General features: G+C 37.4%; 1 protein-coding gene across 1 annotated transcript; it reads left to right on the top strand.

The window, feature by feature from the left end:
* Window positions 1-7,905: 7,905 nt before the first annotated feature.
* Window positions 7,906-20,440, top strand: LOC149197479 (uncharacterized). The gene is made up of 6 exons (XM_089408703.1): window positions 7,906-7,998; window positions 15,583-16,169; window positions 16,271-17,372; window positions 17,534-17,848; window positions 17,962-18,139; window positions 18,246-20,440. The coding sequence occupies exons 1-6, from the start codon at window positions 7,906-7,908 to the stop codon at window positions 20,243-20,245; spliced, it is 4,275 nt and encodes a 1,424-aa protein (XP_089264829.1). The 3' UTR covers window positions 20,246-20,440.
* The last annotated feature ends 359 nt before the right edge of the window (window positions 20,441-20,799 follow it).

Genomic DNA, 20,799 nt, shown 5'->3' with positions numbered 1-20,799 from the left:
AAATATGATGTGATGGATGGTGGTTGATACCCATAAAGTGCCATAAATGGGGTCATTTTTGTTGTTGTATGGAAGGAAGTGTTATACCACCATTCAGCCAGAGGCAACCATTTGACCCATTGTGTCTGTTTATTAGATACAAAGCAACGAAGATATCCTTCCAAACATTTGTTTACTATCTCAGTTTTCCCATCAGATTGAGGATGATAAGATGAGCTATGAGCTAACTGAGTACCAAGACAAGAAAATAATTCTGTCCAAAAATTTCCAGTGAAAATGGGATCTCTGTCACTTACAATAATCTTTGGGTTTCCATGTAGCTTTTGAATTGTTTCCATAAATGCAGTAGAAACTGTACTGGCTTTAAATGGATGTGATAATGCACAAAAGTGTGCATACTTGGTAAGTTTGTCAACTACCACCATGATGACACTCTTTCCCTCAGACTTGGGTAAACCTGTGATAAAATCCATTGAAACCTCCTCCCAACGTTGGCTTGGAATGGATAAAGGTTGTAATAGACCCGGTGTCTTAATTGTTTCAACTTTATTTTGTTGGCAAACCAAACATTCCGCCACAAACTTTTGAATATCTGATTTAAGGCCATCCCAAAAAAATTCCTTCTTAACCCTGTGGTAAGTTTTTAAAAATCCTGAGTGCCCTCCTAAGGGAGAAGTGTGCAATTCCATAAGAATCTTTTGTTTTAGCTGGGAATTCTTACAGAGGTATAAGCGATCTTTGTACCATAACGAATCATTTTGCCAGCTAAATGTATCAAATGTACTGGAATCTTGTTGTAACTTTCGAATAAGTGCCCACACTTCTTCGTCATTCTTCCATTCCTCCCTTGCTTCGTTTATCCAATCTGGTTGGATAATAGAAATGGTGCACAACAATGCTTCCACATCCTCATCCTTTTTTGAGAGTGCATCTGCCACCACATTTTGCTTCCCTTTTTTGTAGATGATTTCAAAGTCATAACCCAACATCTTTGTGACCCACTTTTGTTGCTCTTCAGAGGATAATCTTTGTTCTAAAAAGTATTTAAGGCTATCATGATCCATTTTTACCTTGAAGTGTCTTCCCATTAGGTAGGGTCGCCATTTCTTAAGTGCATGGAGTATTGCCAACATTTCCTTCTCATAAATAGCTTTTCTTAAAAACTTTCCCTTGATTGGACGACTTTCAAAAGCAATGGGTCTTTCATCTTGCATTAGAACAGCACCAATTCCATTTCCTGAAGCATCACATTCCACAATAAAGGTTTTTGTGAAGTCCGGTGTAGCTAAGACCGGTGCTTGGCACATTGCCTCTTTAAGATGTTCAAAGGCCTTTGTTGCTTCCGGAGTCCATGAAAATGCATCTTTCTTCAATAATGTTGTTAGAGGTGCTGCTATTCTCCCATAATTCTTAACAAACTTGCGATAATACCCTGTCAACCTGAGAAATCCTCGCAGATGCTTTATGGATGTGGGGATTTTCCATTCCTTAATGGCTTTAATTTTGCTAGGGTCTACCTTAACTCCTTCATGAGATACAATATGACCCAAATATTCCACCTCCTGGACTCCAAAGAAACATTTGGATCTTTTTGCATATAATTGTTTCTCCTCCAATAGTTGTAGCACCCTGTCAACATGTTCAACATGATCCTTCCAAGACTTGTTGTAGATTAGTATATCATCAAAAAATACTAACACAAATTTTCTAAGGAATGGTTTGAAAATTGAATTCATCAAACCTTGAAATGTTGAAGGTGCATTGGTAAGGCCAAAAGGCATGACCAAAAATTCATAATGACCCTCATGAGTTCTAAATGTTGTTTTCAGAATGTCTTCAATCTTCATTCTGATTTGATGATATCCTGAACGAAGATCCAACTTGGTGAAGTAAATTGATCCATGCAATTCATCCAGTAATTCATCAATGACAGGAATGGGGAACTTATCTTTAATAGTGAGCTTGTTGAGCTCCCTATAATCCGGACACATGCACCATGATCCATCCTTCTTGTGCACCAATACTACTGGAGTAGAGAAAGAACTTTGACTCGGTTGAATTATACCAGCCTCTAGCATTTCTGCAACCATACGTTCAATTTCACTCTTTTGGACATAGGGATATCTGTACGGCCTGATGTTTGGAGGAACACTTCCTGGAATCAGATGAATAGCATGATCATGATCACGCATAGGTGGGAGACCTTTGGGAGTCTCAAATACCTTGGAATGATTGTCCAGGACTTTTTGGAGATCTGGAGAAATAGATGATTCCGATGTGGAAACATCTAGCGAGCATAATTGTGCAATTACACCTCTTTGCTCCTTTTTTAGAAGCTTTGTCATACCATTAGAGCTGATTATCTTTCCTGGTTTCCCTGCAATACCCCTTAATTCAACTTCCTTTCCTTCCATACAAAATTTCATGAAAAGTTCTTGAAAATTAAAAGCTATTGTACCCAGGGATTGTAGCCATTGGACTCCTAGTACAACATCAACACCTCCCATTGGAATGGAAAGCATTGGGCTAGTCAATACATATTCTCCCATGGATAGCTTGATATTATGGCACTTTCCAGAGCAAATTGTTCCTCCATTTGCAATCATCACTTGACACTCTGGTGCTGGATATAGGAAGCAATTCAATTCTTTTGCTACCCTACAATGAATAAAATTGTGGGTGCTTCCTGAATCAATCAACACTATTACCTTTTTCTTCTTGATTTGTCCTTCTATCTTGATGGTTTGAGGAGTGGTAATTCCCGCCAATGCATTACAAGATATGGTCGAATTTATTTGTTCTTCATCTAGGCTTTGTTCCTGGAGTATATCTTCTTCTTTTGACCTTTCTTGCTCCTTTCCTTCTTCCTCTTCACAATCTATGTAGAATAATTTCTTCTCAGCACACTTATGACCTTTAGTGTATTTGCTATCAAAACTGTAACAAAGCCCTTTTGCTCTTTTTTCTTCCAATTGTTGTGGTGTCAACCTTATAGGTTGTGGAAGACTAGGGGAAACAACACTTTCGTCTTTATAGTTGTGAGTGGTATGCTTCCTGGTTGCCATAATTTTGCTTTCCATTTTTCTTGCTAACCTGAATGCCTTCTCTAATGAATCAGGTTCCCAAAGGTGAACATCATGTTGGATATTATCCTTTAAAGACCCTATGAACACATCAATCCTATGCTCCTCTAGAATATCTTTTACCCTTATGTTCAATTTTTGGAACTCCTCAATGTGCTCCATTATTGAACCCTTTTGTTTGAGACTTATCAATTGGCTAAAAAAAGTGTTGCTTTTTGTATCCTCATAATGTGCTATCAATTCTTCCGTAAAAATTGCCCAAGTGATAAATTGTTTACGAGAGCAAAGCCATTGATACCATACAAACTGATTTGGTTCCAAATATAAAGTTTCCATACGTACCTTTTGTGTGTTTTGCACATTATTGAGATCGAAGAATTGCTCCATCTGTAATATCCATGTGGCAGGATCCTTGCCATCAAACTTCCTCATATCGATTTTTGGAATATGGTGAGTTTTCGATCCAACATTAGCGTCTATGGAATCATGATTAACATTTCTTTTATTCTCATCATGAGTTTCCTTTAGTACCCTTTCACCCTTAGTGCCCATTTCTTGTAGCAACTTATTCATATTTATCTTCAATTCGTCCATGTTTGTCTTCAAATCTATCTTCAAATCATCCATCTTAGCTTCCACGTCAATCATCGTAGCTTCTATGCCTTTCTTTAAACAGTCCATCTTAGCTTCTACACCTTTCTTTAAACCATCCATCTTAGCTTCTACATATTTCTTTAAACCATCCATCTTAGATTCTGTTCCTTTTTGTGTAAGGGACAGTTGTTGCACTTGGTCTTGTAATTTTGATATATCATGTTGCATTTCTTCCTCTTCTTCATGAGTCATGCTAGAGCTTTCAGGTTCCTTACTAGGTGTTTGAATTTTCTTTCCTTGGGGCATCAGTTACCGATAATAATGCTCTACTATGCCCTTTGAATTCCTTCAAAATAAATTTTCAAACCAAGCTTAAGCAAAAATTTAAGAAAATCTACACACCTTTTTTCACTTTGTAGGAGCTCGATATTGCCGCTGATGTATCTCTGTACTTTCCGATCATCTAGTTCTGAATTTGTGATCTATAGTATCCCTCGATGTCCTCTTTCCAATGCCACAATTCTGACCCAAATTGGATTCTCCAAGGAAGAGTTATGTGAAATCTCCCACAGTGACTTGACTATAGACTAGTTTAGTAGAGCAAACTTGTATGATGTGCCACGAGTCATTGTTTCGACCTTTGGATCTAAAAAATGCATACAAGAAACTACAGTCTGTCCTATTTGTGTACCTTCTTACGAAATTTCAATCCGATCCCCAAAGAGAAAGTTAGGACGATTTTCCCCAGGTCACCTGTTTGGAATGTAATTCAGGAGTCTGCAAAAAGACCAACTTCCTCATATCATATCTCCGCAAATATAGCGTGAAAAGCTCTGAAATTTGGATCAAAGGTTTAGCGCGATTTCTTCTCAAATGGGTTTTTTTTGTGACTTCTGAAACGTCACAGAAAAAAAGTTATAGCGAAAATTCCATGATGACCTGTTTGGAGCAGCGAAACCCTAGAATCCAAAGCTCTGATACCAAATGTTATGAAACCAGCTCAAGAAAAGATAGATCGATGCCTTAGAATTCAACCTCTTCTAGGGGGAAACCTCCTTTACATTACATAAATGAACAATTCTTGGATGATTCAAATGACAAAGCCTCCTTTCTATATATAGGAGTCTAAGGAGTCACAATATAATCCAGCCGACCTAACAATAATAATATAAAGCCACAAAAATAACAATAGAGGGATTCTATGGGGCACAGTAATAACAATATGGGGGAAATAGGGGCATAACTACAATAGTAATGGGGTAATCACAAGTATTATAGGGACCCAACAGAATCATGCTTTGGGATGAGAGAAATGAAGGTCGTATTGATGGCATGGTATAGGGATCCAGTAGTTCTGCTTTCCTCCACCACTTTCAAAAGGTCTTGTCCCAATATCTCATAGAAAGCTAGATAGAATTCAATGGTCCAGCCATCCGGTCCTAGACTCTTGTCCTTTTTGAACCATTTTAACGTGCCTTCAAGTTCCCCAGAGGTGACCGGTGCAAAGAGCTCTTCTGCTTCATCCTCATTGACAAATCTTGGAAAATGACCGGCCACATTGATAATATCAGCAAGATTTGCATCTGGAGAGCTCTTATAGAAGTTCCTAAAGTGAGTAGTGCCAAGGTGGGAGAGCTTGTTGAAAGAGTCAGCTAAGCCTCCCTCCGGTAAAGGAAGATTCCAGATGGTATTTAAAACCTTTTGACCCTTTGCATAGTTTTGAAAGAACCTTGTGTTTTCGTCACCAGCTTTCATCCAAATAGCTCTACTCCTTAGCCTCAGGGATTCCTCGCGCTCCTTTAGAATGTGAGCCTTCTGGTTTTCCAACTCAATCAAATGTGTCTTATCTTCCGCAGAGATGAATCCCAAACTTCGATCATCAAGTAAAGAGCTCATCTCAGATTCAATTTGAGTTAACTGAGAGTTCTCCCGAATAAGCTTCTCCCTAGCCCAATTGATGGAGAGATGTTTGAGCTTGGAAAGATTATTGCAAAAACCCTTTGCCAAAGATTCAGCTCTATGGATGGGGTTGGTAGTCCAGAATTCAGAAACCAAATTAATATAGGCTAGGTCCTGCAGCCAGACGTGGTTGAATTTAAAGGGGGCTTTCGGCTTTTGATGTGGACCATGGATTTCTGGATATATAGGAGAATGATTCGATATGCCCCCTGTGCCCACCCATTGCTTGTATTGGTGCAATTGCTGGGCTCTTCATTAAAAATTTGTCAACTCTATGAGCCAGTGCAACTTCACCCACCCTTATGTTTCTCCAAGTGGGGAGTGGTTTGTGCATGGGAACATCTACAAAATTGGTTTGTTCTAAAAGGTTTGTCATGTGTCCAGTGATAGCATCTACCTGAGCCGAAGACCCCCACGATTCACTGAACCCCAAGGAGAAATTTAGATCCCCTCCGATGATAATGTGGTCAGATGCCAAGATCGAGAGGTTTAAAAAATGATGCCAGAACTGTTCCCTCTGATGACAGGGTCCGTATACATTCACAACCCGAAGATTTTTACTGAGCTCAGTAGAGAATAGATCTATGCCCAAGTATCCCGCACCCCCCATGATGCGTCAACCCTGATGGATCGAGGGTTTTATCTAATAGCCAGTCCCCCCGATCTCCCTGTAGCATCTATAGCCACGAATGACCAGCTCGGAACCAGGGATTGCAAGGAGCGGGTGATATGATCAGCTATACCAAGTGTTTCTTGAAGCAGAATGATGTCAATCGATTCAACCTCAAAAAGTCTCTGCAAGGCTAGTTTCTTGGAGGCACTAGCCAAGCCCTGTAATTAAAAAATAGGCACTTCATGGGGGAACTCCTCTCGGGATATTTGCAGCTATAAGGACCCCATCAAGAGTGGATTGACGACCAGAGGCTACCTCCACCCCAGCTCGCTTAATGGCTTTGGAGAGATCAGACTTCCTCCCCCTAGTTGACAATGAACCAGGACCTGGCAGGGCGAGACCTAAACCAGCCTGACGGACTAGGATATCCTTCATGTGGGATCTGGGGCGGAGGAAATAGTGGTGTGAAGGTGAGACCCCTGAGGATGATGGCGAGATGGAAGAAGAGGATGGTGAAAGCAGAAAGGGGGCAGTAGTGGCTATAAGAGGTGGGGTTGACATGATACAGTGAGCCATGGAAGTCTGAACCAATGATGAAAAAATAGATGTGATATTATCAAAATATGAGGGAGAAGGGATCAGAGAAATACCTGAAGCTTTCGCGGCTTCAACAGCAGCACGAGCCCTGGTCAGCGGCGGCGAAGTTGGTCTGTGCCTAGTCTCCCCTGTCTTGAGAAGAGGGGAGATTGCTAATAGAGTAGGACCCGTGGGATAGGGGCGAGAACTAGCCGGCAAATTGATCCTGGACGGAGCAGACGTTATCTTTGGGGAGTCCTCTGCTTTCCTATTCAGTGGGCAATCTTTGAAGAGATATCCCACCTTGTGACACCGTCTGCAGCGAAACGGAACCCCTTCGTAATCCAAGATCTGGACCCTGATATATTTCCCCCACTGAAGTGTAATCTTCTCCTCCAGGCCCTCACAAGTATCTAAGTGTACCAGAATGCGAGCAAGGGTTCAATTTTTCGATTCTACAAAGGTATGATCATGGTCCAACTATGTGCCCAGAGCATTTCCAATCCTGATAAAGACTTCTTCACACCAGTACTGTAATGGGAGCCCAGGCAGGCGGACCCAAAGAGGTCCAGCCCCAATTTGTTCTCGTTCAGGGTTGAATAACGGGCTCCACCGCTTGAGAAGAACCGGTGCCATTTCGATGTGCCAGTACCTAGCAAGTACCAAATCATTGTAGTTTTCCTTTGCAAAGTGTAAAGAGAACCATCCCTTGGGCAGGATGTGAACTTCTGGCAGTTCCTTCAGCATCCCACCCTAAATCTACTTGACCCATTGGGTCAGCCTATTGGCCGAGTATGCTTGACCACGCACATGTCCTACAAGCAGTGTACATGCCATGATAGCAGCTTCCCCTATAACCGAGGTCTCGTCGAACCTGATGATGATATCCTTTGTGGTTGCCTTTACGCACTTGGTCTTCCTTTTGCCAGAGCGAGGAGCCAACGGGTGGTCCACCAGAGGGTTTGGGACGCCTTCCAGGGGGGGATATTTTTTGCAGGTTTTACCTTCACCGCAGGGGTCTCAAAGCAACTAGACGGTAGGTGAACCGAGGAAGGAGGGTTTGTCGCGACGGAAACCGGGATGTCCACCGGGGGCACTGAGAAAAATGATGAAAAGGGCGGATGGGGGTCAAAAGAGGGCGAAGGGGGAGTGTTCGTAGATAGAATGCGTATGGTACCTTGAGAAAGAGGGGGGACTTCGAAGCCTGGTGAATCAACAGAAAGCGACCCGGTGAGAGGAGGCACAGGGCAGTGCCTACGTAAAGAGACGACAGGTGAAATAATGGGCAGATCCGGGTCAAGAAACGAAGATGACACAGTAACCGTCGATGAGAAACTGGGGTTCCCAAATATAACCCGGTCCGGAAAGGGCTCCTCAGAGTAATCCACCTCTTCAACCTCCATAATGTCCCCATTGTCCCAGCCAGAAGTCAGCAGCCGAAAGCGACGGGTGTGAGAACGGAACGGCGAGAAGTAGTAAGCGGCGACGGTACAGGGTTAGCAACCTCCAGTAATTTCAGAAAACCATAGGGTTTTACCCTAAAGCCGCATGGATGACCTCCATCCTTAACAAGTCCATAAACCTCAACTCTTTCCATGAAAGATGACATGTTGTACTTATGAGACATATCATTGAATGCTTGTGAGTTCTCATTAGGTAGGTTGTTTTCACAGTCTCGGTTTTTACTCTTATTTAAGCATTTATGTCTTTTTAATATGCAAGTATTGAATTAGATTAGGCTTGTTCTAGGTTGTGGCAAGGCCCCACCATGAACCTTGATCGAGTCCTGCAACAATTTTAGTGTGTAGGAAATGTGTTTCGATTCATTAGATAGAACAGTGCTTAAATTCTCATTTGCTTTCATTATTGACTTTCAGAATTTCTGCACTTAATTATGTACTCAAGTTTCCTTTGATGTTTTCATAAATCTGAGTTAAAGATAACAAGTGTAATGTTATTGAGTCTTCACAAGCCTATGGAACATTGTTATGATCATACTCTGTACATGTTACTCTTCCGAGTTCGTGAATGCTAGAAAATGAAGTTTTGATTTAAAATGAATTGATGTGTTAACATTTTGGGAATTGCTTGTCATTTACAGTGTAGTTTTTTGATTTCATGTGTGATATTTACTTGAATTGTAGTGCAACAATCATTTGAATAGACATCTCATTATTTATGTGATTTCGTAGTAAGCTTTAGTAGATTTATTCTTGTTTGTCATTAGATAAACTGAAGTTGTGTGTGTTGATTCAGAATTGGTTCTAAGTTAGAAAATCATAAGTTATGTCTTTTAAATGCTGAGTTTTCTTTGGATAAAGGGAATGGTTTGAGTTATTATTGAGTTTACCTTTGATTCATAGTACCCTGGGGATTAGCTTTGTGTAATGGTTTTGAATAGAGTTAATGTTAAATTGGTTTGAGAACATAGTTAGTGATAGTTGTCCACTTTATCTCTGAATGATTTTTTGAGTTAATATATCATAGTTAAGAATAGAATATTGATTTGAGTTTTGAACGCAAAATAGATTTTGTTGACAGTGATTTAGATTGCAACAAAATAGGTTTCTTCACTTTAGCAATTCTAGGCGTGATTATTAGGAATAGAGTTTGACCATTTTGTACTTAATTTTGCATTAAAACTATATAGGATAAGTTTGAATCTAAACCGAAATGCATTGCAACTCAAATTTTATGAACTCCGGTTGAGATTTTAATTTAGGGAATTCAACAACATATAAAAACCCTAAAAACTATAGCCATAAAATTTCGACACTAAAGGATTTCCTTATTAATTGTTGATATATGCTTTTAGAACACTTCACTCATCTTTAGGACAAAAACTCACATTTAAGTTAGGAAGAGTGCCAAACCAATAATGTATAAAGAAAGGATATGACCATTTGGGAGCGTGAAGAGGATGAGAACATTTGTTAATAATTAATAATTGTGTATTCCAACTAATATATGAAATGACATTTATGAGTGCATTTTTTTGGTTGATTTTAACCAAAATCCGACAGAGATTTTTAAAAACTTGATATTAAGTTGTTTAATCTATAGAATGTCAATGCCCCAAGAGTTTTTCATGGTGTTGAATCCATTTGTGCATTCAAAAATCTATTTTAATATAGAAAAAATTGCATTATTCCTTGAAATTGTATTGCTATATTTTTGTGAAAAAAATACCATTTTATAGATTATGCCAGAGTCCATGGGATTTGAATAGATGGTGATTAGGTGTCTTCTTAAGGCACTCCTAGATGTTAAGTCATTGGTTCAATTCCTTTCCCTATCTGGGTGTTATTCTTGGACATGACCATGATATAGCCTCACCATGGTTGAACTTTACTAAAAAAACCAAAACAAAACAAAAAACAAAAAACAAAACAAAACAAAACAAAACAAAACAAAAACAAAAACAAAAACTATGTCACTATTTATTAATAATTAATAATTATTAATTTCAGAAGGTAAAGTTAAATTAGAATAAATAGAAATAATCAAAATAAGTTAAATTAATGAAGTTATAGTGGAATGAAAGATCAAATAAAATAACAAAATAATATAATTTCGTTATACTAAGATTAAGACTAATGAGGTAAGGGTTAATTATATATACTAAAAATAATAATAAAGATTATGGTTGATACCAAAGGAATAAGGATTAATTATTTTATTATTTTATTTGATATTATAATTAAGCCCCATTTGCTCAGATTGAAGCTACTAAGAGTGTCAAACCAAGAATATATAGATATATAGAGAAAGATTATGACCTTTAGGTAGCATGAAGAGGCTAAGAATATATAGATATATAGAGAAAGATTATGACCTTTAGGTAGCATGAAGAGGCTGTGAACATTTTTTAATAATTAATAATTAATAATTATTAATTATTAATTTCAGAATGTAAAGTTAAATTAGAATAGATCGAAGCAATCAAAATAAATTAAATTAATGAAGTTAAAGTGGAATGAAAGATAAAATAAAATAATAGAATTAACCCTCCAAGATAAGTACAAACTGCATGGTGCTTACAGAGTGTGAGATAAACACAAGTTATGCTCATAGTGTAGGGCTCATTATGTTGATTTTGGGTTGTGGGGATGTTAGAAAAAGTTTGTCTCCCTCCTAACTCACACCATGCAACCTAAACCTTAAAGTCTAAAGCTTAAAGGTTGAAAGTCATATGCTCACAATGGGGCATCTATATGATATATACAACACTAACCTATGGGGATAGAGTAATTAGATTGAAGGGTCTTTTGGTTGTTCAATAAAAATAATAAAAGTGACACAACAATTTTTTGTTTGATTTTGAGACTTTTTATATAGTTTGTTTAATGTTAATATGTTGACAAAAGATCCTAATTTTTATAAAATGGATCTATTTTATGGTTGTAAATGGAAATCTCTAATGGACATATCATGGCTCATGTGAATTCTATAAATTCATAATTGAATTTGAACATCACTAGGTTTGGGCCTTTCAAATTCAAATCTTAGAATGTCATCTAGAGAGATTTGTCCTTGTCAAAATATCATAATTTTTTTTACAACACATGCCTTGTATATGATTATTGGTTTACCTTTATATTGATATTAGAGATATTAGAATTCCCCAAATCCTCATTTTAAAGTAAAGATGTGTTCACATTTCTTTTGTTATTTATAAGATTGTATCTCAATCCAACTCATCATGTTGAAAGTTGAGATCAATTGCTCCTCTTCAAAATAAATTACATCTAATGAGTTTGAGCATGTTAATTGATAAATTTTGTAGTATAATTCAACATGACTTGCAAAAACTCTGAAATTACATAAACAATGGTTATGCATAATTTCCAAAAATCATTAGCTAATTTCATAGTAATGAACATGATTCAATATATTTGTTTTTAATGTATATATCTATAATTTTACTTGATTTTATTTTGCTTCATAATGAAGCTAAAATTGATAAGATAAAACACACAACTTATATCAACATAAAAACTACTTCAGTAAAAAATTTAAGAAAACAGAGATAATGATAAAATTTAAATGACATGCATAAATAAATTTAAGGCATAAATTAATGTAAAACGCATGGCAATTTTAAAAAGAAACTAATTTACTTGATGAGCCCCATAAAATACACACACACATATATATATATATATATAATCAGATTTTGTATTTTTATGGTATTAAGTTGATTTTGACCATTACCACTCTAATTTCTTGGATGAAGCGAGTGTCATTGTCACTGATCCGATTTATGACATCAATGGTCTCTTCCTTATATATTTACATTTGATAATACTACATTTGGGTGGTTTTTTTTTAAATATATATATATATATATATATATATATATATATATATAAAATTGGATTTTGTATTTTTATGGTATTAAGTTGATTTTGACCATTACCACTCTAGTTTATTGGATGAAGCGAGTGTCATTTTCAGTGATCCGATTTATGACATCAATGGTCCCTTCCTTATATTTACATTTGATAATACTACATTTGGGTGGCATTTTTTGAAATATATATATAATTGGATTTTGTATTTTTATGGTATTAAGTTGTTTCACTATTACCACTCTAATTTCTTGGATGAAGCGAGTTGACTACATCATTAGAGATTTGAACTTACATTTACTTTACAAACTATTTTTAGTTTGGTGAACCTTAAAATATCATTTCTTTTTATTACCTTTTCACATGCTTGCCAAAAATTGATTGATAATATTATACAAAATTTAAAATAATTATTATCTAATTTTTAATTAATAATATAAATTTTTAATAATGTTATTTATATATTATTTTTTAATTAATAATATAAATTTTTAATAATAATTATTTTGAAATTTAAAATTTTAACAGATAAAAAAAATGTTAGTAATCTAATTAATAGAAGAAATGACTTTAATAAATAGTGTTTTTTATTAGATTTAAACAATACAATTTGGAGCAAGATTATGATTTTTGTTATTTAAAAACATTATTTGAATGAATAAATAAATTCAATTCCCTAAAAAACTGTTAAATAGTCAAAATTTACTTATTAAACAACTTCAATTTATGATTTTTAAAATTTTCTACCAAATTTTAAATAAAAATTATTTCATTTCAAAAAAAACATACGAAACATTTAATTGTTATTTAAAAATTCATATTTAAATGCATAAATAACTTCAACTCTCTAAAAACTATTAAATAATCAAAAATTTCTTCTTAAACAACTTCAATTTATAATTTTTAAATTATCTACCAAATTTTAAATAAAATTTATTTCATTTCAAACAGACCAACCATTATCCCACAGTTGTAAAATTCAGTGTGGGGTACGAGCGAGAGCGACGATTAATGTCTGAAATATATTTTTGATGGGATGTCGTAGACCCCCAAATTCTAATCTTTTCACGCGGAATTTGCAATCCCCGTAGTCCACCCCTAACGACATACTCATTTCATCGAATCTGCTGTGCAGCAGCATTGGATACCAGTTATGGCTAGGTTTTTTTTTTTTTTTTTTTTTCTAAATTAAAGTAATATTAAAGAGACAATGCATCCGTTCAATTGCAGACCCTCCTGTAAACGACATGTAATAGTCACTGAATCTCATACGGAAACCACCTTTAGCAAGTGGCCGACCAAGGTGGGGTCAGACACGCATTAAGTCACTGAATCTCATACGGAAACCACCTTTAGCAAGTGGCCGACCAAGGTGGGTCAGACACGCATTAAGTTCCATTTACTGGACATTTCTCGAAAATGATGATCAATCCTATATTTTTTTGGAGAGAGGAATCCAATAAAAATATCAGATGCTTTATATGAGTTGTCCAAAATGATGTTTGGTCCTAGTTGCCAAATTTAATATTATTTTTGGAAAAAAAAAATAATATAAAAAATTATATAAAAATAATGTATAATAATTTTAGGAAAACAAATCTATAACTATTTTTCATATTTATGGAAAGAATGAGTAATAAAATAGTTTAAAATGAAATAAATACATATTTTAAAAAATAAACATTGAATTAATCCAAAACTCTTTGTGTATTAAATTTGTTGGAATTTAATTTATGTTGAAATTTTAGTCACAAATTTGTTTTTAAGTAAGTTTTTTATATATTTTTATTTGATAATTATATGTGATATATTAAATTTGTTCGAAATTTTAGTCACAAATTTGTGTTTAAGTTTTTCAAAAGTTTTTTATATATTTGCATTTCATAATTATATGTATGTTTATATGAGTCTATAACTTGGTTTTGTACTATCCTCATATGAGGGCAATTTTTATGGTTACCACTATAATTGTTTAGGTGAACAATCTTGGGCCTCAATATGTGGTTAGAAATTTGAACATAAAACAGTGTATTAGTTTTATTTTATATTTTTACAATACCAAATAAACTAATGTTTAATAATAAAAATATTAGTGTAAATTAATAACATTATTTAAATTTTAAAATATTTATTAATTATTTTTAATTAATAATATAATTTTTTAATGATATTATTTATTTATAGTTAATAGCATAGATTTTTAATAATATTTTTTTGTTAATATTTTGAAATTAAAAATTTTAATGGATAAACAATATATACAAACATTTAAATTATAAGAATATATAATGATGGGCTTGGGGTATGCGCTAAATGCTTGGTTAAGAGTTCATTTTCCTTGGACTTAAGGAAACAATTTAACGGCTCAAGATCTAGACGGGATGAAAGCCTGTCCCCTAACAAACCACAAGTGAGTTATTTTAGTTGGCGAAATGATTTTCCTTGAATAAATAAGAGTGATGAGTCAACCTACATTCATATATAGCAACTAAAAATAACTAATACATAATAATATTTTACATTATATTTATAAAAAAATACATAATAATATTTTACATTATATTTATAAAAAAAATACATAATGATATATAAATAAAATAATCACTGTCGCTGAGAAGGATAAGTGCTGACAGTTGTTCCACACGTTGTAGAATGAATTTCCAGTGTGTGAGCAGGAGGTACGACCGACCTACAATGTCTGAAATATATTTTTGATTGGATGTTGTACACCCCCAATTCCTTATCTTTTCACGCGTGATTTGCCATCCCTATATTCCACACGGATTTGACTCACCCCTATACCCTAAACCTCACTCATTTCACCGAATCTGCTGTGCAACGTTTTACCGGCTGCAACGGTTTTGGAGGCTTTGGATACCACTTGTAGAGTGCACAACTGGCACTTTCCTGCCTCTATCGTCACCACGTCTGTCAGTTTCCACGTCTTTTCTACTGCTCCTAACTCTAAATTGGCGGTCCCGCAATCAAATCTGACCTCGCTTCCTGCTGGCTTCCTTCAACCTACATTCCTCCCATTCTAATTATTACACTCGGTGAGAGTTGTTAATTAAAAACATTTTTCACAAATCACTCCCGCCCTTTTTTTAATAAATTAATTAATTTAACTCATTTTATATAATAACCAATAATAATCCATTAAAATTTAAATAATTAATTTCAAAATCTACATGCCTAATAAGTCGGACGAAGAATCATTTTAATAATAATTATTTTACAAAGTATATATGGCACTGTGTGACAACTTGCAATAATTTTATATTTAATTTATTTTACAGATGCGCCCACGTTACCTGACCATTGACAAAATTTGTTGTATATAATGGCAACAAATCTGCTGAACATAAATCTCAATTGCGAGTATTGAGAAAGAGAGATCAGCGGGTAGCCACTTTGCCGTTTGAGAGATCAGCCAGACGAGGAGGAGACTCTTGAGGTTATTGCAGCTACTCTCTCTTCCATGGCATCCACCTCATATGGATCCTCCAGCACCAACAACAGCTATGTCTTTGATATCTTTATTAACCACAGGGGTCCGGACTGCAAGAAAACCCTCGCCAAACATCTCTATGACCGCCTTAACAAACACGGACTGCGAGTATTTCTCGACGAAGATGAATTGCAAGGAGGAGAGTATATAACTCCTCAAATCCAGAGTGCCATTCGAACAGCTTCGGTGCATATCGCTATTTTCTCTCCCCGATATGCAGACTCAAATTGGTGTCTTGATGAGCTCTTGCTCATGTTCCAATCGGGCTCAACAATTATTCCAGTATTCTATGGTGTCGAGCCTGCAGATCTTCGATGGGGAACGCGGGACTGTAAAAGAGTCTATGGTCGATCCCTGCAAATGCTCGAAAAGAAGAGAACACACGATTCTCAACCACGCTACGACCCCAGCACCATCCAGAAATGGAGGAAGGCTCTCATTGATGCTGCAGAAATAAAAGGTTTCGATATGAAGACGTATAATGGGTCAGTACTCCAACTCTTCCTCTTACTCTCTCCCTTTTAACTTGTTGGATTGATAGACTGTTTGATATTGTAGGCATTTCTGACTAGTAATTTCATTTCAGCGATGAGCAGCAGCTCCTTGAACAGGTCGTGGAAGGAGTGTTGAAAAAAGTTAAAAGGCCATTACATGTGTCTAGATATCCAACTGGGTTGGATGAGAAAGTTGCAGAATTTGAAGGGGCGATGTTACTCGACCAACAAAGCAGCGGAGAGACTAGAGTTATAGGAATTGTCGGACTTGGTGGTGCTGGCAAAACCACCCTAGCAAAGGAGATCTTTAACCGTCGAAGATCAAATTACAAGAAAACTTACTTTCAATTTGATGTCAGAGAAAAAGCAGCGAGAGAATCTTTAGAATCTTTGCAGAAACTGATTCTTAAGGGCTTGGCTCAAGCCCATGTCGAAATAGACAGCACTGATGACGGTATAGAGAAGCTGAAGAGTTATCTTAAATCTTCTCATGCTTTCCTAATTTTAGATGATGTGGACCATCTTCGGCAGGTGGAAGCATTGCTTTTACCGGTGAAAGATGCGCTTCAGCAAGGTAGCTTAATTCTAGTCACATCTCGAAATAAGGATGTACTTATAAGCTCAGGGATTGCAGAGTCTTCCATTTTCAAACTAAAAGGACTCGACCAACATCATTCCCAAGAGCTATTCTGCTGCCATGCGTTCGACCAACGAGATCCTTCTTTAGAATTCAAACAAGTGGTCGAAGAGTTTGTGGATGCTTGCGCCGGATTGCCATTATCCCTTAAAGTGCTTGGATCTCTTCTTCGTGGAAAAGATTTGAAGTATGGGAAAGAGCTATTGCACGATATCTCCAAAATTCTTCCCGAAGATATAATGGCTACACTCAAAATTAGCTATGACAGTCTCGGTAAAATAGAGAAGCAGATTTTCTTAGACATTGTCTGCTTCTTTATAGGAGAGGACAAAGATACAGCTATAAGAATCTGGGATGGAACGGAGTGGGGAGGATCGCTTCGTTTTCAGAACCTGGAGAGTAGGTGTCTCGTGGAAGTAGACGATGAAAACTGTATAAGAATGCACGACCACCTGAGGGACCTGGGCAGACATATTGCGGAGACTGAACCTCCAGAATGGACACTTCGCCTTTCGTGCCCAACCCACGACCTTCGGCTTCTGTCCGACAAATCACTGGTATGTATTTTGAAGTTTTAGACCCATATCCAAAATAGTGTTTTTGTCAAAGTTGTGTGTGTTATGTTTTGAATACTTAACCTTTGCAAGGATGTCCATCTTTCAAAAAGCAATTATTAATCGTGATTCTAATAAACATCTTTGAGAAAACAATATATAAGGTGCGCGGAATTAGCACCTTTCACTCACAAGGCTGCGAAAGGGCTCAACCATTGTTCACAAACCTCAAGGAGTTCGCAGGCAGTAGTTTCACGAATTATGTGAGGGGGTTGCAGCTGATTAGGACGAAAGGTTGTTTTGAGGAGAGCGAATTCATTGAAAGCATATTCCGCGGTGCCATGTCACTCATATGGCTCTGTTGGTTTGACTTTCCGTACTCCAGCCTACCTTCTTGGATTTCACTCAAGAATTTAAGAGTTCTAAGAATAGAGGGGCGCAGGGGGCAATCTCAAACGTTGTGGCTGCATGAATCGCAGGTAGTCATTTGAAGTTCTTGACATAAGATGTTTTTATCTGGGAAATTACTTTGATCTTTAGTATTGTTAGCATACTAGGGGTCAAACCAATTTTGATAATATAAAGATTGCAGGCGCCGGAGCAGTTGAGGGAATTGTATGTTGAAGCTAGAGATGTGGAGGTTCCGAAGTCTATTGGGAAGTTGACCCATCTCGAAAAAATTGTGGTCTCTGTTTCTGATCAAATAACATTACCAGACGAACTCTGGCATCTACAGTCGTTGAAACACTTAGAATTACTGGGCTCTCAAGGTACAATTTCCTTTTTTATATTTGTATTACTATCTAAAATTGGACTGCCTACCAAATTATTTTGCGAACTCAAGGACTTAACGAATTCCATTATCTTACCTTGTAGGACATCACATTGGATTCGGGGAGTGCTCCAATTTGAACATACTCCCAGATTCGTTGGGGAACTTGACGAATCTCGGAACTATTCACATGTCCAGGTGCTCTAGTCTGCAGGTGCTTCCGGATTCGCTTGGGAACCTGACGAATCTCCGAACTATTGACATGTCCGGGTGCTGTAGTCTGCAGGTGCTTCCGGATTCGCTTGGGAACCTGACGAATCTCGGAACTATTGACATGTCCGGGTGCCCTAGTCTGCAGGTGCTTCCGGATTCGCTTGGGAACCTGACGAATCTCCGATCTATTCACATGTCCTGGTGGTTTAGTCTGCAGGTGCTTCCGGATTCGCTTGGGAACCTGACGAATCTCGGAACTATTGACATGTCCGGGTGCTGTAGTCTGCAGGTGCTTCCGGATTCGCTTGGGAACCTGACGAATCTCGGAACTATTGACATGTCCGGGTGCTGTAGTCTGCAGGTGCTTCCGGATTCGCTTGGGAACCTGACGAATCTCGGAACTATTGACATGTCCGGGTGCTCTAGTCTGCAGGTGCTTCCGGATTCGCTTGGGAACCTGACGAATCTCGGAACTATTGACATGTCCGGGTGCTCTAGTCTGCAGGTGCTTCCGGATTCGCTTGGGAACCTGACGAATCTCGGAACTATTGACATGTCCGGGTGCTCTAGTCTGCAGGTGCTTCCGGATTCGCTTGGGAACCTGACGAATCTCGGAACTATTGGCATGTCCGGGTGCTCTAGTCTGCAGGTGCTTCCGGATTCGCTTGGGAACCTGACGAATCTCGGAACTATTGGCATGTCCCGGTGCTCTAGTCTGCAGGTGCTTCCGGATTCGCTTGGGAACCTGACGAATCTCGAAACTATTGGCATGTCCCGGTGCTCTAGTCTGCAGGTGCTTCCGGATTCGCTTGGGAACTTGACGAATCTCGGAACTATTCACATGTCCGGGTGCTCTAGTCTGCAGGTGCTTCCGGATTCGCTTGGGAACTTGACGAATCTCGGAACTATTGACATGTCCGGGTGCTCTAGTCTGCAGGTGCTTCCGGATTCGCTTGGGAACTTGACGAATCTCGGAACTATTGACATGTCCGGGTGCCCTAGTCTGCAGGTGCTTCCGGATTCGCTTGGGAACCTGACGAATCTCCGATCTATTCACATGTCCTGGTGGTTTAGTCTGCAGGTGCTTCCGGATTCGCTTGGGAACCTGACGAATCTCGGAACTATTGACATGTCCGGGTGCTGTAGTCTGCAGGTGCTTCCGGATTCGCTTGGGAACCTGACGAATCTCGGAACTATTGACATGTCCGGGTGCTCTAGTCTGCAGGTGCTTCCGGATTCGCTTGGGAACTTGACGAATCTCGGAACTATTGACATGTCCGGGTGCTCTAGTCTGCAGGTGCTTCCGGATTCGCTTGGGAACCTGACGAATCTCGGAACTATTGACATGTCCGGGTGCTCTAGTCTGCAGGTGCTTCCGGATTCGCTTGGGAACCTGACGAATCTCGGAACTATTGACATGTCCGGGTGCTCTAGTCTGCAAGTGCTTCCGGATTCGCTTGGGAACCTGACGAATCTCGGAACTATTGACATGTCCGGGTGCTCTAGTCTGCAGGTGCTTCCGGATTCGCTTGGGAACTTGACGAATCTCACAACTATTGACCTGTCCGGGTGCTCTAGTCTGCAGGTGCTTCCGGATTCGCTTGGGAACCTGACGAATCTCGGAACTATTGACATGTCCGGGTGCTATAGTCTGCAGGTGCTTCCGGATTCGCTTGGGAACCTGACGAATCTCGGAACTATTGACATGTACGGGTGCGATAGTCTGCAGGTGCTTCCAGATTCGTTTGGAAACTTAATACAACTTGAAGATCTACAGTTTGACAGTTTGACCGTCTCCCACGAAGTCTATGAAAAGATGCACACTTTTAAATGCTCTGGTGTCATTGATTTCAGCAGGGTAGAAGTATTGCTCCCATTTACTTTCTTGTGAAATAGATATGAATGGAATTGTTAGCATGTGATGGTAAGGCAGTTATGGTATGAGAATTTGAAATTGACATTGACCGTGTTTGCAATCAATATACCGTTGAATTGGGAGTGAGTGCTTTGTTTAAGTCACAATTATTATAATTATCACAAGTAAATTGGATTAAAGTGGAATCCTTTGATAAGCACTTTCATACCATTTTATGGAAGAGTCTGGGATTCGATTATTATGTTAATGGGATAAATCATATTTTATATATTTTAATATATTTATATGAATTACATTATCTATTAATATTATATATATATATATATATATATATATATTAAGAAATAATAATAAAGTATTTTATGAAAATGTATTATTAATAAAAATTTTAAATTAATAATAATAATGATGTATTTTATGAAAATGTATTACCAATAATATTTTTAAATTAAAAATATTATTTAATTAAAATAATAATAATAATATAATTATAAATTCACAATCAATTATTTTTAAAATAATTGTTTTTTATTTTTAAAATAATTATATAATAATTAAATAAATATATG

Source organism: Pinus tabuliformis, chromosome 2_2 (assembly GCF_031772625.1).
Source record: "Pinus tabuliformis cultivar Carrire ecotype Pingquan chromosome 2_2, CPIR1, whole genome shotgun sequence".
Classification (NCBI taxonomy): Eukaryota; Viridiplantae; Streptophyta; class Pinopsida; order Pinales; family Pinaceae; genus Pinus; species Pinus tabuliformis.
The sequence above is the reverse complement of the archived record's forward strand: the minus strand, read 5'-3'. Positions and strand labels throughout refer to the sequence as shown.